The sequence below is a fragment of the Monodelphis domestica genome, chromosome 7, assembly GCF_027887165.1.
Source record: "Monodelphis domestica isolate mMonDom1 chromosome 7, mMonDom1.pri, whole genome shotgun sequence".
Taxonomy (NCBI): Eukaryota; Metazoa; Chordata; class Mammalia; order Didelphimorphia; family Didelphidae; genus Monodelphis; species Monodelphis domestica.
Window position 1 is genome coordinate 236,386,318 of NC_077233.1, and position 27,806 is coordinate 236,414,123.

Genomic DNA, 27,806 nt, shown 5'->3' on the forward strand with positions numbered 1-27,806 from the left:
GATTCTCTAGGATTCTTTAAGTAGACCATCATATCATCCACAAAGAGTGATAGCTTGATCTCCTCATTGCCAATTTTAATACCTTCAATTTCTTTTTCTTCTCTAATTGCTATTGCTAGTGTTTCTAGTACAATGTTAAATAATAGAGGTTATAACGGGTATCTTTATTTCACTTCTGATCTTATTGGGAATGCATCTGGTTTATCCCCATTGCAGATGATGTTGGCTGACGGTTATAGATAGATACTGTTTATTATTTTTAGGAAAGGCCCTTCTATTCCTATACTTTCTAGTGTTTTCAATAGGAATGGGTGTTGTATTTTGTCAAAGGCTTTTTCTGCGTCTATTGAGATGATCATGTGGTTTTTGTTGGTTTGCTTGTTGATATGGTTGATTGTGTGGTTGGTTTTCCTGATATTGAACCATCCTTGCATTCCTGGTATAAATCCCACCTGATCATAGTGAATAACCCTCTTGACCACTTGCTGGAGTCTTTTTGCTAGTATCCTAATTAAGATTTTTGCATCTATTTTCATTAAGGAGATTGGTCTGAAGTTTTCTTTCTCTGTTTTTCACTGGCCTGCCTTTGGAATCAGTACCATATTTGTGTCATAAAAGGAATTTGGTAGAACTCCCTCTTTGCTTATTATGTCAAATAGTTTGTATAGTATTGGGATTAGCTGTTCTTTGAAGGTTTGATAGAATTCACTTGTGAATCCATAAGGCCCTGGGGATTTTTTCTTAGGGAGTTCTTTGATGGCCTGTTCCATTTCTTTTTATGATATGGGATTATTTAAGAATTCTATTTCTTCTTCTGTTAATCTAGGCAATTTATATTTTTGTAAATATTCAACCATATCACCTAGATTGGCATATTTATTGCCATATAATTGGGCAAAATAGTTTTTAATTATTGCCTTAATTTCCTCTTCATTGAAGGTGAGTTCTCCCTTTTCATCTATGATACTGTTAATTTGGTTTTCTTCTTTCCTTTTTTTAATTAGATTGACCAGTACTTTGTCTATTTTGTTTTTTCAAAACACCAGCTTCTAGTCTTATTTATTAGTTCAATAGTTCCGTCACTTTTGATTTTATTAATTTCTCCCTTAATTTTTAGGCTCTCTAATTTGGTTTTCGTTGGGGGGGGTTAATTTGTTTGCTTTCAAGTTTTTTGATTTGCATGTCCAATTCATTGACCTCTGCCCTCCCTAATTTGTTAATATATGAACTCAAGGATATAAATTTTCCCCTCAGTACTGCTTTGGCTGTATCCCATAGAGTTTGAAAGGATGTCTCATCCTTGTCATTTTCTTCAATGAAATTATTAATTGTTTCTATGATTTGTTCTCTAACTAGCTGATTTTGGAGTATCATATTATTTAATTTCCAATTAATTTTTGATTTGGCTCTCCATGTACCCATCCTGATCATTATTTTTATTGCCTTATGATTTGAGAAGGTTGCATTTATTATTTCTGTTTTTCTGCATTTGTATGCCATGTTTTTATGACCTAGTATATGCTTAATCTTTGTGAATGTACCATGTGCTGCTGAAAAGGTGTATTCCTTTTTGTCCCTATTTATTTTTCTCCATATATCTATTAACTCTAATTTTTCTAATATTTCATTCACCTCTTTCTTATTTATTTTTTATATGATTTATCTAAATTTGATAGTGGTAGGTTCAGGTTTCCCATTAGTATAGTTTTACTATCTATTTCCTCCTTCAGTTCTACTAGTTTCTCCATTAGAAATTTGGATGCTATACCATATGGTACATACATGTTGATTAGTGATATTCCTCATTGTCTATACTCCCTTTTATCAGGATGTATTTACCTTCCCTATCCCTTTTAATCAGGTCTATTTTTACTTTGGCTTTGTCAGATAGCATGATTGCAACTCCTGCCTTCTTTCTGTCAGTTGAGGCCCAATAGGTCTTGCTCCAACCTTTAACTCTGACATTGTGAGTATCTGCCCACCTCATGTGTGTTTCTTGTAGACAACATATGGTAGGATTTTGGATTCTAATCCACTCTCCTATTTGTCTATGTTTTATAGGGGAGTTCATCCCATTCACGTTCAAAGTTATGATTGTCATATCCTTTTAAAACAGTGGTTTACTTTTAATCAATCCCCCTAATCCCCTCCCTTGCTATGCTTCCCTTTCTGGTCCCTCCCTTTTTGTTCTCTTCTTGTCTTATTTTTTAATTTTAGGGTCTGTTAAGTTCCCTCCCCCCTCTTCTTTCCTCCCTTTTTGTTCTCCTTACTCCCCCCTAGTTTCCCCTTCTTCCTTACCCTGTAGGATAAGATAGAATTAAAGATCCCAATAGATCTAGATGCTGTTCCCTCTCAGAGTTGATTTCACTGAGAGTAAGATTTAAGTATTACCTATTAGCACTTTCTTCTTCTCCTTCTTATAAGAGTGTTCTTCCCTTTCACTTCCCATGTGTATCTTTGTGTGAAAAAGATTATTCTATTTATTTTATTTCTTCAAGTATCTCTTGGCACCATCATTGATTTCCCCCTCCATTTTTCTTTTTCATTTTTGTATATCATCTCATAGCCCTTAATGCCCCAATCTCTTCCTATGAATGATTCTTCTAATTGCTATAATAATGAATACAATTTTTGAGAGTTACAAATAACATTTTCCCCATATGTTAATATATATAATTTGATCTAATTGTAGCCCTTAAAGAAGGGAGTTTGAATTAAAAAAAAAAACATTTTTTTCTGTTTCCCTCTCTTTCATATTTACCTTTTCATGTTTCTCTTGATCTTTGTGTTTAGATATCAAATTTTCCACTTAGTTCTGGTCTTTTCTTTACAAACACTTGGAAGTCTTATATTTTGTTGAATGCCCATACTTTTCTCTGGAAGTACATAGTCAATTTTGATGGATAGATGATTCTTGGTTGAAGACTCAGTTTTCTTGCCTTACTGAATATCGTGTTCCAGGCCTTGTGGTCCTTTAGTGTGGAAGCTGCCAGGTCTTGGGTGATCCTGATAGGTATTCCTTGATTTCTGAATTTCCTCTTTTTGGCTTCTTGTAGGATTTTGTCCTTAGCTTGAAAGCTCTGGAATTTGGCAATTATATTCCTGGGAGTTGTCTTTTGGGGATTTAGTGTACAGAGTGTTCTATGAACTCTTTCAATGTCTATTTTGCCCCCTTGTTGAAGAACATCAGGGCAGTTTTCTTGGATGATTTCTTGTAGCATGACGTCAATATTTCTGTTTATTTCTGACTTTACAGGAAGACTAATGATTCTCAAATTATCTCTCCTTCCTCTATTTTCCTGATCTGTCACCTTGTTAGTGAGATATTTTATGTTTTCTTCTATTTTATCAGTCTTCTGACTTTGCTTTATTAATTATTGTTGTTTTGCAAGATCATTGGCTTCCAGTTGCCTAATTCTGGTCTTTAAAGACTGATTTTCCTTTTCAGTTTGGTCTGTCCTGCTTTTCATGGCTTCCAGCTGTTTCTCCAATCTTGTCCTTAAAATGTTATTTTCTCTTTGAACTATTTTCCATTTCTTTTGCCAGAAGGCTTCCATCTTTTTTGATAAACTTCCATTTAAATTCTTCCAGAGCTTGTGGACAATTTCCACTTTTTAGAAAGTTTTATCTTTGTTTGAATTTCCTCCTGTATTTCCTCTGTAGCCTGGGTTTTTCCTCCATAAAAATTTTTGAGGTCCACTGCCCTTTTTTTTTTTTGCTTTTCTTGGAGGGGATTTGGGGCTCCTGTGCACAATTGGCCATCGCTGTGGAGGTTTTACCTTCCCTTTTTAGTCAAAAGTATGAGTGAGCTAGGCAGGTTCTCTCTGTATGGAGTTAAGGAGAAAGGATTTTGCCTGAGATAAGCTCTCGAATCTCTGCAGCCATTTGCAGCTCTTTTTGGATCCCAGGAGTGCCCACGGACTGTGCTCCCCCGCCCGCTGGGGTTTCCGGTGTAGCTGCTCTTACGGGTAGATCTTTGGTGGTCTTCGTCAGTTCCCAAAAACCTAGAGGTGCCCCTTGCTTGCTCTAGCTGTGCCCCTCACTCACTTGCTGATTCTGGTGTGTGCTGGCTCTGAGTACCCAAGGTCTGTGCTCCTCCACCCGCCAGAGTTTCTGGTGTAGCCGCTCCCAGTGGTAGGTCTTTGGTAGTCTTAGTCAGCTCCCAAGGACCTAGAGGTGCACCTTGTTCACTCTAGATGTGCCCCTTGCTCACTCACTGATTCTGGCATGCGCTGGCTCTGACTCTGGCTCTGTAGGTGGGGTGGGGGAGGGTAGATCGATTCGCGTTTGGGTGGGAGCTTTTTCACCCTCTTATAGTGTGGAATTGCCAGAATCCAATGTACCTGCAATGCTGTGCCCTAATGTAGAATTCCTCCGTTCTTCTGAAAATGGTTTTTATGGTCTTTTGAGGTAGTCTATGTCGGTGCATGCTGGGGAGAGGAAGCTTCCTGTGTGTAGACTGTCGCCATGCTTACCGGGAAGTCCCCAACTTCAATCCATATCTTGCAAACATCTTTATAACATATGTAGAAAGGTCTCTCTGCACATGGAAAAACTATCTCCACACATACACAAGGCATCATGAATTATGTGTGGCAAGAAGGAAGGCAGGATTGATATCTCTAGCTTCTTCACCCCACTTTCTTCTCCAAAGGAAACCTCAATTCCTGCCAGGGAGAAGGGAAGGTGCAGGAAGTTGGGGCCAGAGGTCACTCTACTCTCCTAAGAGAGGAAGTACTGGGCTAGCATTAGGTCTGTCTGTTCCCTTAAATATTATTAGTATAGGAGATATGATTAGGCTCAAGTTAGCTTCTAATTACTATGTCATCATTGCGGGCAGAGAAGACTCAAAGCTTTATATCCAGTGCTTTATCCATTTCCCACCAAATACCAGTTCTAGAAATATCCAAGAAATCCATTTATCCAAATAGGTAGCAAAACACAAATCAGAGAAGCTATACATATACCAGTTCCCATCAAGTGAGAGTTCCCAGTTTCACCGGAAAGTTTCTAATGTAACAAGCTTGGGACAGACAGTGACTCTTAGTGTCTCTCATGTCTTCCCAGAATCTTTTCCTTCCTTCAACAACCAGAAGTGGGCTGGCTTCTGTATTCCCTTCAGAATGTGGAAGAAGGAAGAGATTTGAGGCTTGAAAAGAACTGAAGAAAAACTGTGGAAGGATGGAACTCTCTCTTCACCCCTCACTGAGGGGAGGACATTCATCTCCACCAATGAGGAGAGAGTGCCTCACCAATGGACTTCAGAACTGGGGATACACATAATAGGACTAACATCATTTTCTTTTCTCCTGTCAGCTGTCAGTACTGATCTCCTCTCCCTTGTCACAGACTCCTGTACTAGAACCAGCTGACAGCTCTTCCCTTCTGGGAATCTTTTTTTCTTTTAGAAGAAAACTTGGGGTTTGCTTTGCTGCTATAGATGAAAAGATAAGCAGGGTACAGTGTTGGAAATCCCTGCAAATGCAGTACAGAAATAATAACTTGAGCAAGATGTATCCCACTCAGACTTGGAAGGAGAGAACTGATTCACCATGAATTAATTGTCCAGAAGTGGAAAACAGACTCCCGGGAATGGTGCAGGGAGTATTCTGAGACACCACTGGGGTGAGACTCGAGGGCTATGGAACTTGAATGTTTCATAGGAAATGTCCAAAAGAACAAAGATACTCTGACCAGGAGGTGTATTTTGAGCTCATAATCAGTGCAAGACATTGACTAGACTTAGGGTCTACCTAGATGGAAGCAATGAGCCTGATGCCCTGAACATGTTTCCTCCTGCAGCTCAACTTCACAGCAGCCAGTGCTAACTCTCATAAAGCTCTTCAGGGCTTGGCTCTTGATTTCCAAGTCCCGCTCCCTGTTAGGTAAGGGGACCATCCCTGCACAGGGAGCCCAGGAGGTAGAGAAATCTTCCCATCTCAAATCTCTTCTCAAGGCAGTGGAGGGTGGATTTCTTCCTTCATTGCTTGTTCTCTCTCTCTTTTCTGCAGCTAGCGATCACAGTTCTCAGAGTTATCTCCTGCCCCGTTAACTCCCAGGGAGAGTATGTCTCTGAAACATTTTCAAGAGCCCCTGAGAGTATGTGCTCCTTAGCTAGGAATATATACATATATGTATAATGTATTTTGTTGTTCAGTTGTGTCCAACTCTCTGTGACCCCATTTGGGATTTTCTTGGAGTGGTTTGCCATTTCCTTCTCCAGTTCATTTGACAGATAAGGAAGCTGAGGCAAACAGGATTAAATGACTTGCCCAGGGTCATCCAACTAATGTAAAAATTAAAATTTATATACAATAATTTCAAATTTATATTTTGTAAGATGTATTAATAATCACTAGAAGTAACAAAATTAAAAGGTAACAAAATAAAACCACAGGCCCATGGCTAATCTACCTGTTCAGACAGCCCATTCCACCAAAGTAGAAACTCAGGAAGCAAAAATAGAGTTAGCCATGGAAGACCACCCTATTTATCCCCTGTCTATCTTAGCACATAATGCCAGGAAGTCAGTGGGCTCCTGGGAAATGTAGTTCAAAGGCACAAGATTTCCAATTACACACTAGTATCTTGAGATCAGATTTGAACTCAGGAAGATGAGCTTTCATGACTTCAGGACCAGTGCTCCTATTTCCTGGCCCCACATACTTGCTCATGTCTATGCCTATGCTTATGTGTGCACTGTAATGTATATGTACACGCATGTAAACACACACATGTGTTACCACATGTTATCATGTCTAGGCAAGCATACATGCGTGTTTGGTGTGTATTGCTCATGCATGTGTGAATGCATTGGCCGTGTGCCTACGTGTTCACATGGCACATGCATGTACACACACGGTCATGTTGTGATATGCATGTGTGCAGGTATTAATTATGTTGTATATGCATAAGGTGCACATATTTTGCATGTTATAGCCTCCCGGCCCGCAAGAGGCTGCAAGGAGAGAAGATAGAGATAGAGTAGAAGTTTTAGATCCCGCAAAGGATGTGAACGAGCCGACTTTAGAGATGTAAATAATTGAGTCAGTAAACAATTAACATTTATAAGAGCCACAGCTGCTCTGACCACTGGGTGTTACTATCCAGGCTGACCCACCCAATCATCTCAATTTAACACTACACTGGTCAGAGGATAATGCTAGCTCAGATGGAAAGGAGATCAGAAACTAAAGGAGGTAGATAATGCTAGGTAGCATTATGAGACAGAGAGAGGAAATAAGGCAGGCCTTAGTGAGAAAGATAGAGAGGAGAGAGACAGGGGAGAAGATGCTCCTTTGCAAACCTGTGGGTGTCCTCCAAGTGGGCAGGCTGGCTGCGGCTCGTTAATTTATTATCTTTGGTATACAAATGAGCTCAATACATATTGAACAGTTACATGATACCTCAATGCATATGGATGAGTTACCTGGGCTATTCCCATTGGATAATGCAACTTATGACAAGGTGAAGGTGGGGTTATTATCCCCGGGAGAGTGAGACAAAGGAAAGCAAGGTTTCGCGCCTAAACTTCAGCCACGCTGGCAATAAAATTTATTGCCATGCACAGGATGGCCATGTGCTAACTCACAATCCTTGTCTCCCCATAATGCCTATGGGTTGGACTGCTACACATGTCTATGCTGTGTGTTTGTGACAGACATCACATGTGTGTATATGTGTGTGGAGGGGTAGATATTATATTTTTGTGTATATTTGGCCAAAAGCTATCCCTTAATAGATAAATGGTCAAAAAATATGAACACTTTTCAAAAGAAGTGTAAATAATTAATACCCAGATGAAAGAATGCTCCAAATCACTACTAAGAAAATGCAACTAAAAATAACTCTGAGGTTTTACCTGAAATGAAGGAAATTGGAAAAGACAATAAAAGATGGTAATAGTCAGTGTTAGAGGGGATGTGAGAAGATACGTATACTATTCATTGATGGTAGACTTGAATTGATACAACCACTTTGGAAAGCAATTTGGAACTATTCAAATAAAATAACTAAAGTGGCCATACCCTTTGACCTAAAAATTCTACCAAGCATATATATATACCTCAAAGAGGTAATTGGTTATCAGAAAGTTCACCTATAGACCAAAACATGTATAGCAACATTTTTTGTATCACTTATTAGACACTAACTGTGTGACCCTGGACAAGTCACTTAACTCTGCCTCAGGTTCCTCATCTGTAAAATGAATTGGAGAAGAAAATGGCAAACTAGTGTTTTTGCCAAGAAAATTCCAAATAGGGAAACAAAACTCCAAATGGACACAAAGGGAACAAAGTAGATGCCCATTGCTTAGGGAATAACAAATTGTGATATGTGCATGTAATGGAAAATCACTGTGTCTTAAGAAATGACAAATGTGATGAAAACAGACAAGCAAGAAAAAATTTATAGGAACTGATGCAGAGTAAAGAATATATATATATATATACATATATATATATATATATAGGGGGCAGCTGGGTAGCTCAGTGGATTGAGAGCTAGCCCTAGAGACTGGAGGTCCTAGGTTCAAATCTGGCCTCAGACACTTCCCAGCTGTGTGACCCTGGGCAAGTCACTTGACCCCCATTGCCTAGCCCTTACCACTCTTCTGCCTTGGAGCCAATACACAGTATTGACTCCAAGACGGAAGGTAAGGGTTTAAAAAAAAAAAAGAATATATATATATATATATATATATATATATATATATATATATATATACACAAAACATATAATTTCTATATACAATGTAGAAATATAAACAATACATAATGCAAATATATATACACACTGACTACAAAAATGGAAATTAAAGGAATGACAAGCACAAAATAACAAAGTGAATGTTGAAGAATTACAATAAAGCTAGCATGGGTTCTCTGAAAAGATATGAGAAGATAATACTTGCTACTGCTTTGCAGAAGCAAGGTCCATAGTAGTGAATATTGCATATATTTTCAGACAATTTTTATTTTTTTCTTTAAAAATATTTATTCCATGGAATAGTTCTCTGGGAAGGGGACTTAAAAGTCAATAAATAGTTCGCATTTATTGTCAAAAAGATTCTGCAGGAAGCTTTCCCTAACTCCTCTTAACACTAATGCCCTTCCTCATTTAATTATTTGCTATTTATTTATTGTATATATAGCTTGTAGTTTGAAGCTCCTTGAGGCAGGAACTGTCTTTAGCCTTTTTTTTTTGTAACCCCTATACCCTCGCCCCGCGCTTTTCACATAGGAGATTGATACATGTTTATTGAGACAACACGTAAACAACTATGTAAAAATAAGTTATATAATGTAGATAATCAACCCTGAGAAGGCATTTGCATTCATGGAGTTTGGGAAAGGCTTCTTGTAGAACATAATTTTAGTTGCGACTCGAAAGAAGGCAGAAAGCCAGGAGGCGTAGATGAGGAGAGAATAGCAGGTGTGGGGGCGAATAAGGAGTCAGAAGCCTTTCTTAGAAAGGTAGGAGGGGACCAGGTTGAGAAGGGTTAAAACCCTTCTCCCAAATTCAGGAAGGGGCTTTATTACACCATTTCAGTCCCAGAACCTTAGACCATAGCGGAGACGAGGAAGGGAGGGGCGAAGTAACACGTTTCTCCTCCCCTAGCAACCGTCACTAAGGACGTGGAAGTCCCGCCAAGCTACGTGTCTCTTTTATCCGCCCCCTCCTCATTCACGGGTTGCTGACGTTTAAAGGAAGCGCCGTGCCAGGAGCCAGTGGGCGCTGTGAAAGCCAGCGATGGAGGCAAGGGCCATCGACGTGTTAGGGAAGCGCCGAGGCAGGAGCCAGTCGGGGCTGTGAAAGCCAGCGATGGTGGCGGCGGCGCCCCCCGGGGAGCGCGGCGATGAAGGGAGCGGGTCTTGCTGCTGCAGCCGCCGCCTGCCTCCCGCGCCCGCCACCTGGCCTGGCGCTGGGGGCCGGCAGTGGCTGCTGTTGGTACTGCCGCTGCTGCTGCTGTCGGGCCGGGCTGGGGCTCTGGTAAAGGGGCTCTACTGCGGCTCGCACAACTGCTACGACGTGCTCGGGGTGAGCCGCAAGGCAGGCAAGGCGGAGATCGCGCGCGCCTACCGGCAGCTCGCGCGTCGCCACCACCCGGACCTAGTGCGGCGCGCCGGCGGCGAGAGCCTCGAGAGCGCGCAGGAGACCTTTCTGCTGGTGGCCACTGCCTACGAGGTCCTCAAGGTGAGCCTGGGCCGGGGGCGGGGCTAAGGAGGAAGACTAGAGGGCCGCAGGGCCGAGGCTGAGCCTCTGAAAACCCCGTAACCCTTGTAACACACACACACCCAACTCCCGAGATTTTGTTCTGGGTCCCCGGAGAACAACTCCATATCTCCCTTAAAAAGATCTTAAATGACTTATCTAAAGTTCATAGGTTAGTAAGAGGCAGACCTGGGTTTCTGTGCAAGAGAGTCTCCAAGGTTCCTTCCAGCTCTCAAATTCTTTGAAATCCAGATAAATACTCTTAAACCTTGCCTTGACCACTGTAATCATCCTAGGCCTTTTTGAACCTGTTTCCTTATCTATAAATTGGCTGTAGAAATAATTATACACCACTTTGCAGAGTTGTACTTTCATATCTCAGGGAAATCACTGTTACTTTGCATCTTGGAGTGTTGGCCTTTGAGATTGAAGTTCTTGCCTCTTTTAATCCAGTTTTAGAAATCGGGGAGGGAGAGTTTTCTTGAATAGTGACCAGTCCGGGGATGAGGTTGTAGCGTAGGGATAAAATAGCCCCATGAATCTGGCGGGGAACAGTAGGTGACTATTAAATATTGTAGTGACAAGATTTTTTAGTGTTAAGAGTTGAGAAGAATTTGCCCAAATATACAAAGACAGTAGAAATGCTTGTTAAAAAAAGAGAAGCCCCTGCAAAATGACCTTAAGCAGGTCAGATAGAGAGTATGAAAGGCACTTTTTGACTTGGATATGAAAGCATCTCTGCCTGCACTTTTTAGAAACAGCCAAGAGCAGGTATTTTTATGTTTTGGACTACTTTTCCCCCTTTGGTGTTATGTTAAGACTATAATCATCTTTATTAGGTCAGCCTGTATTTGGGCTAATATTGGGTTTGAATTTGAAATTGCATATTTTATTTCTATATTCTGACAACAACCTTGAGCATTTTCTCCTAATTCCCCTCTTAGATCTGTGTATCATTCAGTACTGACTCTAAAGTGTACTAGCTTCCTTAACTTTAATTCATTTAGCCTGAAGGAACACTAATGGAGTATCACAATTAATGTCCTTGGACCAACTATAGTGATGTATTGAACTAATGCATCACCAAACTAAAATGAATTGAGTGTGGGGGAATACCTCTCTTTAAAGATAAATATTTATTATCTTTATATTTATAAAAAATTATAATAAAATAAATATTATGCAAATAAAATAACTAAAATATCCATACCCATTGATCTAAAAATTCTACCAAGCATATACCTCAAAGAGGTCATTGATTGCCCAAATATACAAATATCCTAGATTCAAAACCCTCTTCATACATTTATCATCGTGACTTTGGGTAAGTCATTTTACCTCTTTATGCCTCAAAAAATGAGGTGATTGGACTTGATGATCTCTAAGACCTTTCAGCTCTAATTACTATGATTATGTGTACATTAGTATTTTTTCCAAGCACCTTAAAATTGTGTGATTCTTGCCATATCCCCTGTCTCCTAGTATTCTGCCATCATCACTGCAGAAACAGAATGGTTGTGCTCACTAGTGAGGTCTATTTAAAAAATATTTGTTTGGGGCACCTCCTTGGCCAAAGAATTCATCCTGTAGTTGTCTACTATTGATGAGCCTCTCTGAGACTGCTCCATCAGACAATAGTCTGTCGTTGAGATTATACACAATTGTACCTTTCAAGAATACAGTGTTGCTTGGGTGTCACAGTGTGGCACTGAAGTAGAACTTCTGTGATAGATTTTTTTAGAAAGGAAATTCATCTGTCCCTGGTGGATTTTGCTGTTCAAATTCCTGAATAGGAAATTCCCTCTCCCAGAGGCTTTGGTCTCAGAGTTTACTTAGGAACACTGAAAGGTTAAATGATTTGTTACAGGGTCACAGCACAAGAATGTGTCAGAGGTGGGACTTGAACTCAGGACTTTTTTGACTCCCAAGTCTGCTCTCTTATCCATTATTCTACTCTTGCCTCTTTTATAAGATACTAGACATTTTAATTTGGTTTGCTTTCATAATAAACTCTTATGTCCTTATATTTCTAACCCAACAGAAGGTCTTTGGATTTGCAAAGGCCACCTAAAAAAAACCTTGTATTTCTTTTCCTTCAAATTTCCTTTCCTTCATCCCTCCCCAAAAATTTCTTGCATTTTTCCACAGTTTGAGTTTCCTCAACTCACACTTTACAAAATCATCTCTCATGCCATCTTTGCATTAAAAAGTCTTTTGTCCCAATTTGGGGGAAGGGCACCACAAAATAAGGTCCTTTTCATTTGTTTATCTAATCTTTTCTAATATTTACAACAGTAGGTTTTTTTTGGCTTCTTTCTCCTGAGAGTTTTGTAAGCCAGCAAATAAGTTGAGAAAGAAGTTAGCTACAGGACAAAAACCAGTCTTTGGAACCTGTTTCTGATAATTTTCTAAACTGGCATGCCTCACAAGCTTGCGACATTTCCCTTTCAGTTTATTGTTTGAAATTGACAAGTCCCAAAGTCTTAAAACATTTTTTCTTTATTTGTGATTATTTAGAATGTCATTTTCCTACTACATGTTTTAATGAATGCTACATGGACAATATGGTCTAAGCTGTGAATTTGACCTCATGTATAACTTTTTAAAAATAATATTTTATTTTCCCCCCATTAAATACAAAAATAATTTTTAACATTCATTTTTTTTTAATTTTGAATTCCACAATTTTTTCACTCCTTCACATGTTCCCTCACTTCCTCCATCCTACCCTTCCCCCCCTTTCTGAGATGGTAAGTAATCTGATAAAGATTTTACATATACAATCATATAAAACATTTCCGTATTGGTCATTTTGTGGAAAAGATGTTTCCATCTGCATCAGACTACTAATTCTTTCTCAGAAGCAGATGATATTTTTCATCATGAGTCTCTGGGATTGTCTTGGATCACTGCATTACTGAGTAGGTCATTCAGAGTTGTTCATCAAAAAATATGGATGACACTATATACCATGTTCTGGTTCTGTTCATTTCATTTGCATCAGTTCATTTGTAAGTCTTTACAGATTTTTCTGAAATTGTCCTGCTTATTTCTTTTTTTTTTTTAATAAACCCTTACCTTCCGTCTTGGAGTCAATACTGTGTATTGGCTCCAAGGCAGAAGAGTGGTAAGGGCTAGGCAATGGGGGTCAAGTGACTTGTCCAGGGTCACACAGCTAGGAAGTAGCTGAGGCCGGATTTGAACCTAGGACCTCCTGTCTCTAGGCCTGGTTCTCAATCCACTGAACAACCCAGCTGCCCCCTGCTTATTTCTTAATATTCCATTGCAGTCACATACCCCAACTTGTTTAGCCATTCCTTAATTGATGAACAACCCCATAAATTCCAATTTGTTGCTACCACAAAAAAAGAACTGCAATAAATATTTTGGTACAAATAGGTCCCTTTTCCTTTTAAGATTTTTATCTCTTTCGGATAAAGACCTAGTAATGGTACTGCTGGATCAAAGGATATGCACAGTTTTAGAGTTCTTTGAGCATAGTTCCAAATTGCTCTCCAGAATGATTGGGCCAGAACAGATTACAATTCCACCACCAGCGTATTAGTGTCCCCAATTTTTCCAAATCCCCTCCAACATTTTTCTTTTCTGTCATATTGTCCAATCTGACAGGTTGGAACTTCAATCCAGGGTGGAGCCTCAGAGTTGTTTTATTTGCATTTCTCTAATCAAGAGTGAGAGCATTTTTCCATATGACTATAAATAACTTGATATCTTCATTTGAAAATTGCCTATTCATATCAATTGTTCATTTATCAGTTTATGAATGACTCTTCATATGAGAACTATTCGGTCATATAGACCCAGAAACATTCACTGATCCATTCTCCATCTCCTTTTTAATGCTGTTCTTTGGTCATCATTGTCATCAGGTAGCTGAAACATGATTCCACATGTTAGACATCATCTTTGCTCCCACCTGTATTGAAGGAAGTTTTTACATGCTTTTTAAGTTTGCTGTGGGGGCAGGTAGATAGCCTAGTGGATGGAGCACCAGGCCTGGAATGAGGAGAACCTGAATTCAAATCTGGCCTCATATACATCCTAGCTGTGTGACCCTGGGCAAGTCTCTTAACTCCACTTCCCTAGCCCCTTGCTTGCTGCTCTTCTATCTTAGAATTGATACTAAGACAGATAAAGAGAGTTTTGTTTTGTTTTTTTTTAAGTTTGTCTTTATGGAATATTAATATTTTCTTTAACCCTTACCTTCCATCTTGAAATCAATACCTTGGATTGGATCTAAGACAGAAGAGCAATAAGGGCTAGGCAATGGATGTTAAGTGACTTGTCCAGGGTCACACAGCTGGGAAGTGTCTGAGGCCAGATTTGAACCCAAGACCTCCTATCTCTGGGCCTGGCTCTCATTCCACTGAGCCACCTAGCTACCCCATGAGTATTTGTATTCTTTAATGGAGCTATCTATAGTTGTACAGGATGTACTATGAAAACATGATCAGTAAGGCCAGTTCATCAAACATTTATTAAATATCATTGTAATATATATGAGATGCTGTTCCAGGTATTAAATGTATAAAGATTAATACAATATCAAGCCTGTTCTTATAGCACTAACAGTCTAATAAGAGAGAAGACAAATATCAAAATTAGCAATGAAACAGGGGAGAATGAAATAAATTTTAATTGTTTTAAAGTTTCTAGTAATGGTAGATCTATAATAACATTTAATATTTACTAATATAATAACATTTACATGATGCTTTAAAGTTTGTAAAATGTTTTACTTTTATTATCTCATGATCCTCCAAACAATCTGATGAGGTAGAGCATAAAGTGTTATTACCTCCATTTTTTGCATGGGGAAACTGAGTCTCAGAATAAGCAATTCAAGCTCACATTCATTTTGATTCAATTTTACAAACTTTAGTAAGCACTTATTTTGTGTTAGTAGTTTTAGGGAGGCAAAAAATGGGAATCACCTTGCCCCCAAGGAACTTGTGTTCTACTAGAGCCATGATGACAAACCTATGGCATGTGTGCCAAAGATGGCATACAGAGACCTCTCTGTGCACATGTGTTGTCCCCCACAGAGTTACTAGTAAGGCAGAGGGACTCCTGCAGAGGTGCTCCCTTCCCATTTCTACTGCACCTCCCCTGAGCAGAGCACATGGGCCACTCCCCTCCATTGTCAGGGTAAGGCTTGGGGTGGGGGGAGGACACTGGTTGCAGTTGGGAGGCAAGGCACAGCTCATGGTCTCTAAAAGGTTTGCCATTACTGTACAACATAAACAGGGGAGTAAAATAAGGACACAACATAAATAGAGGAGTAAAATAAATAGCATTGTCGAGATTTGAACCTGTCTTCTGAGTTCAAGACCACTGCTTGTTCTATTATACTATGCTGCCACAAAAAAATTAATAAGTGAGGTCTATATTAACAATATTGAATTTCAGGGTAGTGTATTTTTAATATTGTTAGTATTTGATATTCAGCTTTTTTTAGAAAAATAATTTATGAAAGCTGTCAGGCTTCATGGAAAAGAGAGTTTTCTGATCTTGAGAGCTTAAATTCTTAAGTATAACAGGTTTACTTTTGAAATTCTAAAGTTAAATTTGAACATTAGTGATATGTATACCAGGTTATGAAATGTTCCTGATTTCACATATTAGACATTTGGATATCTGAAATGATAACATGTAGTATCTTGCATTTTATAGGATGAAGAAACACGTAAAGATTATGATTATATGCTGGATCATCCTGAAGAGTACTATAGCCATTATTATCACTACTACAGTCGACGATTAGCTCCTAAAGTAGATGTCAGAATTGTCATTATCGTCACTGTGTGTGCTATCTCCGTGTTTCAGGTATATTTTTTTCTTTGAACATTTAGATAATACTTTTTGTTACCCTGAATCCATTTTGGAATAGGCTAAGATGTGCCTAGATAAATTATATATACAATTAAGTAAAGTTTCATATTCAACATTAGATTAAATTTTGACTTTGTGAAAGAGTTCATTTATCCAGCTATCTAATTGAGTTTATTATTTATTTTTAAAAGTTTCATTTTTGCTTTTTAATGCTATAATTATTTCCCTTTAAGCTCTTATCCCTTGCCCTGACTATTCCCATCAAACTCTTCTTTGTCTGTCACTCTCCTCTCCTCTCTCCTCTGTTTGTGGATAGTGTTTTTTAGATCCCTGCAGATTGTTCAGAGACATTGCATTGTCCCTAGTGGAGGAGTCCATTACCTTCAATTGTACCACAGTGTATCAGTCTCTGTGTACAATGTTTTCCTGGTTCTGCTCCTTTCGCTCTGCATCACTTCCTGGAGGTTGTTCCAGTCTCCATGGAATTCCTCCACTTTATTATTCCTTTTTGCACAATAGTATTCCATCACCAACATATACCACAATTTGTTCAGCCATTCCCCAATTGAAGGGCATCCCCTCAGTTTCCAATTTTTTGCCATCACAAAGAGCGTAGCTATGAATATTCTTGTACAAGTCTTTTTCCTTATTATGTCTTTGGTGTATAAACCCATCAGTGCTATGGCTGGATCAAAGGGCAGACAGTCTTTTATCCCCCTTTGGGCATAGTTCCAAATTGCCCTCCAGAATGGTTGGATCAGTTCACAACTCTACCAGCAATGAATTAATGTCCCTACTTTGCCACATCCCCTCCAGCATTCATTACTTTCCATAGCGGTCATGTTAGCCAATCTGCTAGGTGTGAGGTGATACCTCAGAGTTGTTTTGATTTGCATCTCTCTGATTATAAGAGATGTAGAGCACTTTTTCATGTGCTTATTAATAGTTTTGATTTCTTTGGCTGAGAACTGCCTATCCATGTCCCTTGCCCATCTATCAATTGGAGAATGGCTTGACTTTTTGTACAATTGATTTAGCTCTATGTAAATTTGAGTAATTAAACCTTTGTCCGAGGTTTTTATGAAGATTTTTTCCCAATTTGTTGCTTTCCTTCTGATTTTAGTTATATTGGTTTTGTTTGTACAAAAGCTTTTTAATTTGATGTAGTCAAAATTATTTATTTTACATTTCATGACTCTTTCTATGTCTTGCTTGGTTTTAAAGTCTTTCCCTTCCCCAAGGTCTGACATGTATACTACTCTGTGTTCACATAATTTACTTATAGTTTCCTTCTGTTCATGTCAGTCACCCATTTTGAATTTATCTTGGTGTAGGGTATGAGGTGTTGATCAATTCCTAATCTCTCCCACACTGTCTTCCAGTTTTTCCAGCAGTTTTTATCGAATAGTGGATTTTTGACCCAAAAGCTGGGATCTTTGGGTTTATCATATATTGTCTTGCTGAGGTCACTTGCCCCAAGTCTATTCCACTGATTCTCCTTTCTGTCTCTTAGCCAGTACCAAATTGTTTTGATGACTGCTGCTTTGTAATATAGTTTGAGTTTTCATTATTTCCCTGGATATCCTTGATCCTTTGTTCCTCCAAATGTCCTTTGTTATGGTTTTTTCTAAATCAGTAAAGAAATATTTTGGAAGTTCAATGGGTATGGCACTAAATAGATAGATAGGTTTGGGTAGGGTGGTCATTTTTACTATATTGGCTCATCCTACCCATGAGCAGTTAATGTTTTTCCAATTGCTCAAGTCTAGTTTTAGTTGTGTGGAGAGTGTTTTGTAGTTGTTCATATAGTTCCTGTGTTTGTCTTGGGAGATAGATTCCTAAGTATTTTATTTTGTCTAAGGTGATTTTGAATGGGATTTCTCTTTCTAGTTTTTGCTGCTGAGCTGTGTTGGAGATATATAGAAATGCTGATGACTTATGTGGGTTTATTTTGTATCCTGCAACTTTGCTAAAGTTGTTGATTATTTCAATTAGCTTTTTGGTTGAATCTCTAGGATTCTTTAAGTACACCATCATGTCATCTGCAAAGAGCGATAGCTTAGTCTCCTCCTTGCTATTTTGATGCCTTCTTCAGTTTTGTTTTTAAATCAAATGAAATTGTGGTGTGAACTTGAACCAGTTATATTCAGAACCTTCTTTAGGTGTACTTCTATCTGTTGGTGTACTTAAATATGGACTTAAGAACCAGAACATACTTCAGTTCCAGATGTGATCTGACTAAGCAGAATGTAATGGGACTGTCGCTACTTTGTTATTTTTTTTAAAGTCTTACCTTCCGTCTTAGAATCAACACTGTGTATTGACTCCATGGCAAAAGAGTGGTAAGGGCTAGGCAATGGGCATCAAGTAACTTGCCAGGGTCACACAGCTGGAAAGTGTCTGAGACCACATTTGAACCCAGGACCTCCCATCTCTAGACCTGACTCTCAATCCACTGAGCCACCCAGCTGTCCCCTTCACTATTTTGTTTCTAAAAGCTATACTTTTCTTAATGCAGTTTAGAAGCTGTATTAGGGATTTGGGGGGCAGATTTGTCTGTGTAAATATTCTTGATTCATATTGTGCCCTTGACTAACTACTGAGACCCTCAGATAAACTACTGTTGAGCTATTCATACTACTATACGTGTCTCACTCTTTTCATGTGTTGATGCTTTGAATTGAAGAATAAGATTTTTTTCACTAATTCCTATTAAATTTAATCCTCCTAGATTTGTCCCAATGTTATACCCTAATAAGAACTCTTTGGATCCTGTGTCATCTGCACACTGGATCAGGATGCCATCTATCCTTTTATCTAAGTCAGTTGTAAAAATTTTAAGCAGCATAGTGCCTAGTGCAGATCGTTGGTGCACTCTACTGGAATTAGCCTTTCAAATTGATGTGGAACCATTAATACCTCCTGTTGGGTTTGACCATTCCAAACAATTCTGAATCCATCTAAATGTACTATTTCCTAGCTCTGTCTTCTCCACAAAATAATATGAGATTTTACCAAATGTTTTGCTAAAACAATTTCATAACCTTATAATTGATTTTTGCCAAAATATGTTTATTTTATTTTATATTTTCTTGATTTATGACTTAAATAACCATATTTAAAAAGTAAATAAAATTAGTCTGACATGACCATATCTTTATGAAGTAATGCTATTATTTCTGAGATCACTTTTCCTTTTCTAGTTGATAACTAATCTTCTAAAAATGTGTTCTAGAATTTTTCTAGGAATCAAAATCAAGCTCATTGCGGGGTTTTTTTCCAGGCTGCATTCCTTCTTTTTTTTTTAATTGGGACATTTTACATTTCTCTGGTACTGTTCTCAATAATCCTCTTCCATTCTCTTTGGTCTTTTAAAGATTATGGAATAGTAGCTTAGCAGTACCACCTGCTAGTTCTTCAAGTACTTCAAGATATAGTTTATATTGGCCAAGTGATGAACTTAGGGAAAATAGATATTCCAGTACTATCTAATTATTCTGGGTATCAACTTTGTTAGTAATTTTTGCTCTCTTTTCTAGTCCAAAAAAAAAGTCATTGTCTTTAACAAAGAGAACAGAATGAGAGTCGAATAAGTTCCATTTCTCCATCGTCAGGCTCTCATTGTTTCATCCATCCCAAGCAGAGGTGATTTCTCTTGGATTTTACTCTCTTATCTTCAATAAAATTTTTATAAAACCCCTACCTTTTTTGCTGTCATTGGCTTTCTTGTCTCATCTCAACTCATTCTGAGCCTTGTTATTCCTGATACCATTTTTACTTTATGATGCTACAATTTTACATTCATTTTCCATTACTTTTCCAAGGACTTCTTTACTTCCTCACAACATTCCTATCTATTCTATCCCAACAGCTGATTTCTCCTTTTTGGTGAGACTCAGATCCCAGATAGAAATTCTCTTGTTAAGTCCTTCCTTTTTTTAAAGGATTAATCTGTCATTAATGTATGTTAAGATGTTATTGGTTGCTCTATTTTTGTCCCAGAGAAGAGTCCTGGAGCTTCCTCATCTGTAAAATGAGCAGTTTAGATGAAATGATATAAGATCCTTTCCTAATTCAAGATTGTATGATGGATGTAGTAATTACATCTCTATGCAGATGATTTTAAAAGAATTATAAAAATAAGATATGCATTTGAATTTTAGCTCCTTGTTTATTCTTAAGCCAAATTCTAGAGTTCAGAAAGTTCAATTTTTCTTTTTCATTAAGGAATACAAAATGTTTCCTTCTTCCTAATCATAACGGGAAGAAGAATCTTTGGTTTCCTCTGTGACTTATCTCCTATTTCCATTGCTAACAGCCTTTCTGCACGGCAATTTTTGATATTTTTCTCAGGAGGTCTGAAGGTGCAGCTCTTTGTAACCCCTTTCAGAAAATCTGCATAGCCTTCTCAATATCTTGAAAGCACCTGGCACACTACAAGAAGCCATTCTTCCTTTCATATTTAAGGCAAATTCTTCCACTGCCATGCTTTGGATAAATTCATGGAAAATTGCCTTTCAAAGTTTACAGACACTAGAGCCTTTCATCAAAAGGTCAAGAATTTAAATTTTGAGGTACTGAGACTTTCTAAGCCCATTTGCTTTGGGGAAATGGTTACTGTTTGCAGGTGTTCATTTTTTATCTCCAGCCCTTAGAACAATGCACGTCACATAGTAGGTGATTAATAAATGCTTTGATTGCTTTGTTCTATATCAGTACAAGTCTTCCCAAGTCTTTCAGAATTCTTCATATTTTTGTCAGTGCTTATCCAAATACTCTCATGGATAGGGATTATAATCGACACATAACTTGCCAATTTTCTGCAATTCTTGTCCATGTTCCCATGTATTTAGCACAAGTGGTCCACCTCGTATGTTAGGGACCTTTCTTGATTTCTTCTGATATCCTGCGGACATCATGGACTGCTGAGCTGGCTGCCCCTCACTTATCCCTTATTCTTCCTTGTATGAGCAGCCTATTCAGTCATGCATTTCTTCAATGATAGGCTTCACTCTAGTTCCTCATATTATATGTTAACAGCTTTCTCAACATCCCCTTTACATTGTACTCTGAACAGTATTCATTTTTAATACTTAAGAGATCATAACCCATAGCCAGATGGTAGAATATTTTTTAAATGGATCTTTGTTTTAATTAGAAGTTGGGGGTTTTAGACAACCTTTGCAGTTTCCCAAAAGTAATCTAACTCACTTTTCTTTTCCTCTTAGAATCTGACACAAATCATTGTTCATTTGCAAATTCTGTCCAAAATGTGCAGCCACCCTCAGGGGGACAAAAGAAACAAAACTAAGCAGATTAAGACTATTGTCCAGACTGTTACATGCAACTACATGGACAACATATACCAAATATAAACGCACATTTGGATAGGAATGAAAAATTGATGATGACAATGATTCTGCCACCCCATCCATTAAGAAGGCAAACAGTATATCAGTTATACATGTGAAGTCATGCCAAACATATTTTCAAAGAGTATATTTTAGTGACTTATTAGCATAATTTCAAATTGTATTTCAGAATGGTATGACTGTTCATGACTCCACTAGAGGATCCATAATTCCATTGCCTTTCCCAGTAGTTATTTTCATATCTTGTCATCTTTGCTTGCCTCAGGATGTGAGTTAAAACGTCACTCAGCTTTAAAATGTTCATTTCTCTTGGTGATCTGGACCATTTGTTCCCATCTCTTCTTTTGAAAGCTGCCTGTTCATTGTACTGAACATTTTTGAAAGGGTATCTCGACCTTAAGGGAGACTGCTTATCACCATAGATTGGAATTGTTTGCATGCTGGAGAAGACCTGGTACTTATCTTACCTTTTAGCCTCTTTCTCCAATGCTGGGAAAAGGGAAGCCTTCATAGAAAAGAGAAGTAGGGGACAGCTGGGTAGCTCAGTGGATTGAGAGCCAGGCTTCGAGACAGGAGTTCAAATCTGACCTCAGACACTTCCTAGCTGTGTGATCTTGGGCAAGTCACTTAACCCCATTGCCTAACCCTTACTGCAATTCTCTCTTAGAACCAATACACGGTTCTAAGGTTCTAAGAAGGAAGGTAAAGTCTAGTCAGCCTCTCTGAGCCTTTGTTTTCTTCTCTATAGAGAAGAGGTGATATTAATACCTACTTTACACAGCTTTTGTGAGAAGCAAATGAGGTTAAGTGTGTATAATGGGCTTTGCAAGCATTAAAGTGTTCACTGTTGCTGTTATGAGTTATAATATTTCTTTAGATTATCTGGGGGCAGTGTGGTGTAATGAAAAGAGCTTCAGATTTAAAGTCAGAACTTTGGTTTAGATCTTGGCTCTGACATTTGTGTGTGATTAGGGCAAGCCAATTAATGCTTTTGAAACTGTAAAGCATATAAAAGTAATCTGTTGTTGCCCCTCTATTATCATATCATGACTTTTTGAAAATGGACTTAATTTTGTCTTCTAATACAGATAAGACTTTTATACAGATGTATAGTGTTGGGTGTTTTTGGTGATCAGCTAACTTTTTGTTGCTTAGTTTAGGGTCATATTTGCAAATAAAAGTGACTGTTTTCTTTGTTAAATATTTCTAGTTTTTCAGCTGGTGGAGTAGCTATAATGAGGCCATCAACTACCTAGCCACAGTGCCAAAGTATCGTATTCAAGCTATTGAAATTGCCAAGCAGCAAGGGCTGCTTAACAAAGCCAAAGAGAAGGGCAAAAACAGACGATCCAAGGAAGAAATCCGTGAGGAGGAAGAAAACATCATCAAAAATATAATAAAAAGTAAAATAGATATAAAAGGAGGCTATCAGAAACCTAAAGTAGGTGATATTTTACTATTTAAAATTATTTTAGCTCCTTATCACCTGTGTGCATACGTAGTCTGGTATTGCCGGTGGATTTATCATTTTAATATAAAAGGCCAAAAGTATGGAGAAGAAGAGAGGCTATATCTCATTCGTAAATATATGAAAATGTCTGAATCTCAGTTTGACAGTCTAGAAGATCATCAGAAAGAAACTTTTCTTAAACGGAAACTGTGGATAAAAGAGAACTATGAAGTGAGTATCCTAAACTGTTTTAATAATTTGTGTATTCTGTAATGTTAGAAGTAGAAAGATGCTTAATTTTATTTAAATGTATTATAAAAGAAGGGTGTGAGTATATTTGTCAGTGAGAAAAAGCTACTTTTGCTAACTATAATTTTCTTTTTGCAATATTAACTACAGATATTTTAGAAGAATTTTCACAAGGCATAGTCTGTGTATCAGAAAAATTCAGTCTGGTCTGACTTCTGTGTCCTTCATGTGAGAGAATTGCAGTAGGTAGAGGCAGCATTGCTTAACTGTTTGAAGACATCCTTTGTTGAATTGGCCACTTTCGGTCCCGGCTCACTTTATTCAAACTGGTTCAGTTTTGGAAACTGACCTCAGATGTTCATTTTTAACATATAAAATATGCGGATGAAAAAATAGGATGAAATATCTTGGAATAGTGTTATTCCAAGATAAAATAAGAAATGGCTCAAATATTTGCCTAAATTTTAAGGCGGTTAGTTTAAAAAAAAATAGTTCTGTTAATGCTTTCCAAATGTATACCTGAAAATATTGACATTTCTGAAAACTTAATCCTCAGTAATGTAGTTAACTCTTCTTTGAGGAGTTAAAGATTCAATTCATCAGGCATTCATTAAGCTCTTGCTTATGTGCCAAGTACTCTGCCTATGCCTTGGGGAAGCTTATATTTTATTAAGAGAGAGTGGCTCGGACATAAAGTAATAGATGTCGAATAGAAACAAAAGCCCCAGCAGCTGCGGGCATCTTCAGGATATGTGTGTAGATGACATTCCAGCCTGAGCTTTGAGGGAAGCAGGGGTTCTCTGTGGGGCAGGTAAAGATAGAGCGCATTCCAGGCCTGGGGCACAGTCACATAAGGCAACATGACTGCAGCAGAATTCTTGAAGAAGAGTAAAGTAGTGGGCAGCTAGTTTGCTAAGTGGATGGAGAGCCAGGCCCAGAGACAGGAGGTCCTGGGTTCAAATGTGACCTGCTGCCTTGCTGATGTTTTCTTCCTTTTCAGGGAGTAATTTTCTCTATTCTTTGTTTCCTCATCTATAAAATGAGGTCATTGGATTAGGTGATTTCTTCTGATGTTCTTTGATTCTGTGTCTTAATGCTATATTTTAAATATGAATGTAGCATAACAAAACTCAATTTAAATAAACTGTGATTTTATGATTTTTCTACTTTCACAACAGCATTTTTCTTTCTTTTTGTACCTTACTTTCTATCTTAGAATTGATACTGCATATTGGTTCCAAGTCAGAAGAACAGTAAAGGCTAGGCAATGTGGGTTGTGACTTGTCCAAGGTCACACAGCTAGGACATGTCTGAGGTCGCATTTGAACCCAGGACTTCCTGTCCCTGGGCCTGACTCTCTGTCCACTGAACCATCTACTTGTCCCACCAATGATCTTTTTGACAGGTGGTTTTCTGTTTTAGCATATTATAGGTGTGCTCAGTCTGCTTAACAAAAGATAAAAAATAAAGCATTATTAGCTTATTGTATATTAGTATTTCTGAACTAAAAAGATTATTCTCTGAAGTAGTTTAATCATCTTATTTATACTATTGATTTATTTAGCACATTTTCTTTCATAGTCGTAAAAGTGAATTTTTCCTTGCTCTAACTTGAATTACATATATTATGTCTTCAGGGACACTGGGGGATTAGAGGAGAGCTGTTAACATTTTAAATTTTAGAGGTTTTTCCAAGATGGTTCTGACAATTATGAAAACCTGCAGTTCATAGCTGGGGTTTAGAGACAATGTCCAAGATTTCAAAGAATAATGTGTTTTGCCTAAACACTCTACTAGTATATAAGACAAATTTCAGAGTGTATACTACTACCTTAGAATAGCTGCAAAAGTGAAAAATGCCACTCCATTTAATTTTGATATAAGTAGATATACAGAGTTCATAGGAAATATGTTGTATTTGTGTTGTTCTATTCTGTTCTCAACTTAATGTGAGCTTTATTTTGTCTTGATGGGGTTTTTAGTCCTGCCTTAAAAAAACAGCAGTTTTAACTTCTTATTTATTTCTGCTTTAAAATTTTGATGGTATCAAAAATGCCATTTTATTACACTAAAACAAAAAAGCATCAGTTAAACAGAGACTCCATTTGGTGGTAGGAAAAGTATAGTTAAGTTACTCTTTGGTGATGTTATGTTCTTTCAATGAACCAAAGATAAAAGTATTGATATATGTAAAACCAGAAAGTTTTATGTTCTCTTCTTGCTAGAGAATTACTTTTTTCAAAAAAAGGCTCCCTTTATTCACCACACTAAAGTGTTCTTTGGAAGTATTTGGCAACCTCTGGTTATAGTCTTTTAAAACACAAACAGATTAGTTCCTTGCAAATGAGATTAGTTTTTCACAACATACTAGATTAACTTGGATTTAATAAATTGGCAATTAAAAAAAAAGTTTTATGTGGCCCTGGGCTCTCACAGGCTCTGCTGGCTCATTTGTTAACTCTGCAGAGACTTCATATCCTCCCCCGTTACCAGTCTTACGGATGCTCTTTGAAAAACCAGGCCAGGTCAGGGTGGGTGCTATGCATGCCTCCAGTTTATTGGTTTTTCTTGGCTCTAGTGGATCTTTGAAACAGTCAGCAGTACAAAGGAAGGGGTGGTGATGGCAACTGGTGGAGGAGAATATTGGTAGATACATCAGAATTTTGAGTTAGAAAAGTGGGGGCCTCCTGTTTGTGATTAGGGAGGTAACCTCCAGGAACGTGTTCATTGGCTGTCCCCATGCTCATATGATGTGCTTCTGTGCAGGTCTACAAACAGGAACAAGAGGAGGAACTGAAGAAGAAAATGGCAAATGACTCCCGATGGAAGAGATACAGGAGATGGATGAAGAATGAGGGACCTGGGAGATTAACTTTTGTTGATGACTAACAATTATTGGAATTCTGTATACCAAACCATAATAATTATAAAATTATTTTTCCATAATTGAATTATTTTAGAAAATTCATCACTTTATTTTCAATAACAATCTAAAATTCAGGAAGCATCTGACTGAATGAGACAATGTGAAGTTTAAAACATACATAAAAGTGTATTAAGACATTTTAAAGAATGGTGTTCAGTATTTATATTCTACATGCTTTGTGGGTCTAGTGTGCTGTTACATCTTCATGCTGTAGTTTCTATCAGATAATCATTTTAAAACTTAACTTTTTTATGTACATGGTTTTCCATTCTAGAATTTTTCCTTGCTTTTCTCTGTTATGTTGCTCATTGCTCTTCTCTATCCTCATGTTTTGCATAAAACATTACTTAAAAAAAAAAAGATCACAACTACAGTTAATCATTGGTTTGTAAATTTGTCCAAAAATCTCTCCAGGAGAGTAATTCTTCTATCTTTTTCTTATTACAATCATTAAGGATTGAAATGTTTTTTTAAAAAGTCTCTCCAGGAGAGTTTTCTGCTATCGTGTCCTTGTAACATGGTCTTTATTGCATTTGTTATAGGATTATAAATATGATCAGAAACTCTCCAGGAGAGTGATTCTACTCTCATGTCCTCATAGGATGATCTTTATTACAGTCATTATAAGATTGTAATTCTTAAAATGAAAAGTAAAAAAGAACAATAAGTCAAAATCTCTACAAGAGGGTAAATTGGTCTGTCACCATGACTTGATGACTTCTGTAATAATAATATAATTTCTCTTCAAAAATGAAAATACAGAATAGCACAAAAACTGCCCCTAAAATTCTGAAGCCCTTAAGTTATAGGGAATAATGTTTAGTTGTGAACGCTGACTTAAACATTTTGAAAATAGAATCAGGAAGTGCATGAATGTATATCAGTGACTTTAACAGGGTATCGGTATTATGTGTTAGGCTGCAGAACAATGGAACAAGTTGGCTGTGCTAGAGATTCCTTTTTTTTTTTTAAAAAGACTTTGTATTTGAAAGTACTTGTTTGGTAACAACCAAAAACATACAACTTTAGTAACTATGGCATGTAACCTTGCACTAAAGTGTCAGTACACCTTCATCAAGGTAAACTGATTCTCTTGTTAAAGGGTTTATTTCTTTGCTTTATGTAAATAAAACAGTTTATTATATCACAACTTGATTTGTTTGGAATTCTAAATTAGTTATAATTTTTAAAAAATTGACCAACATAGCATAGAAATGTAGAACCAGGCTCTAGTTAAAAAGACTAGCCTAAGAGCTCTTAACAACAATACATGACAGAGTTTCAGAGCTGGGAGAGATGTCTGAGGCAATGTACAAAAAGGGTACCATTTGCAGCATCCCTCACAAGGGTATGTGCTATGAAGATCTCAAGATATGGAAACAATGACCTCTTGAGATACACTCGTTCTTCCAATGTCTCTAATACTCTATTAATAGTTTTTCTCTTCAATTCTAATTGGCAGCTTTGCAGCATCTACTCAGTGTTCCTATTTCCTCCCTCAGAAGTGAAAAGGAGCAGATCTAATCCCTCTTTTGTGTGTTAGCTTGTCAGATACTTTAAAGGTTCTGCCTTTTCTCTTGTGAATCTTCCCTTCTCCAGCCACCACACTCCTGGCTCTTTCTGGGACTTCTCACATGACAAAAACTCAGAACTCCTTATCTTTGCTGCCTTCCTTCCTTCCTTCCAACACTTCAGATGATCAATGGGATACCTAGAACTACACAAAATACATGGTCTGACG

The 27,806-nt window shown here is 37.7% G+C and overlaps 1 protein-coding gene across 1 annotated transcript; it reads left to right on the forward strand.

The window, feature by feature from the left end:
• The first annotated feature begins 9,643 nt into the window (after positions 1 to 9,643).
• Positions 9,644 to 27,215, forward strand: DNAJC25 (DnaJ heat shock protein family (Hsp40) member C25). The gene is made up of 4 exons (XM_001376211.5): positions 9,644 to 10,197; positions 15,910 to 16,062; positions 22,651 to 23,121; positions 25,906 to 27,215. Exons 1-4 carry the CDS (start codon positions 9,826 to 9,828, stop codon positions 26,026 to 26,028), a joined length of 1,119 nt encoding a protein of 372 aa, XP_001376248.1. The 5' UTR covers positions 9,644 to 9,825; the 3' UTR covers positions 26,029 to 27,215.
• The last annotated feature ends 591 nt before the right edge of the window (positions 27,216 to 27,806 follow it).

Bases quoted from the DNA above. Each gene is read 5' to 3' on its own strand.
- DNAJC25 (XM_001376211.5), top strand. From the start codon at position 9,826: ATGGTGGCGGCGGCGCCCCCCGGGGAGCGCGGCGATGAAGGGAGCGGG. The intron at 10,198-15,909 runs GTGAGCCTGGGC...TGCATTTTATAG, and splicing joins CTGCCTACGAGGTCCTCAAG to GATGAAGAAACACGTAAAGA. The intron at 23,122-25,905 runs GTGAGTATCCTA...GCTTCTGTGCAG, and splicing joins GGATAAAAGAGAACTATGAA to GTCTACAAACAGGAACAAGA.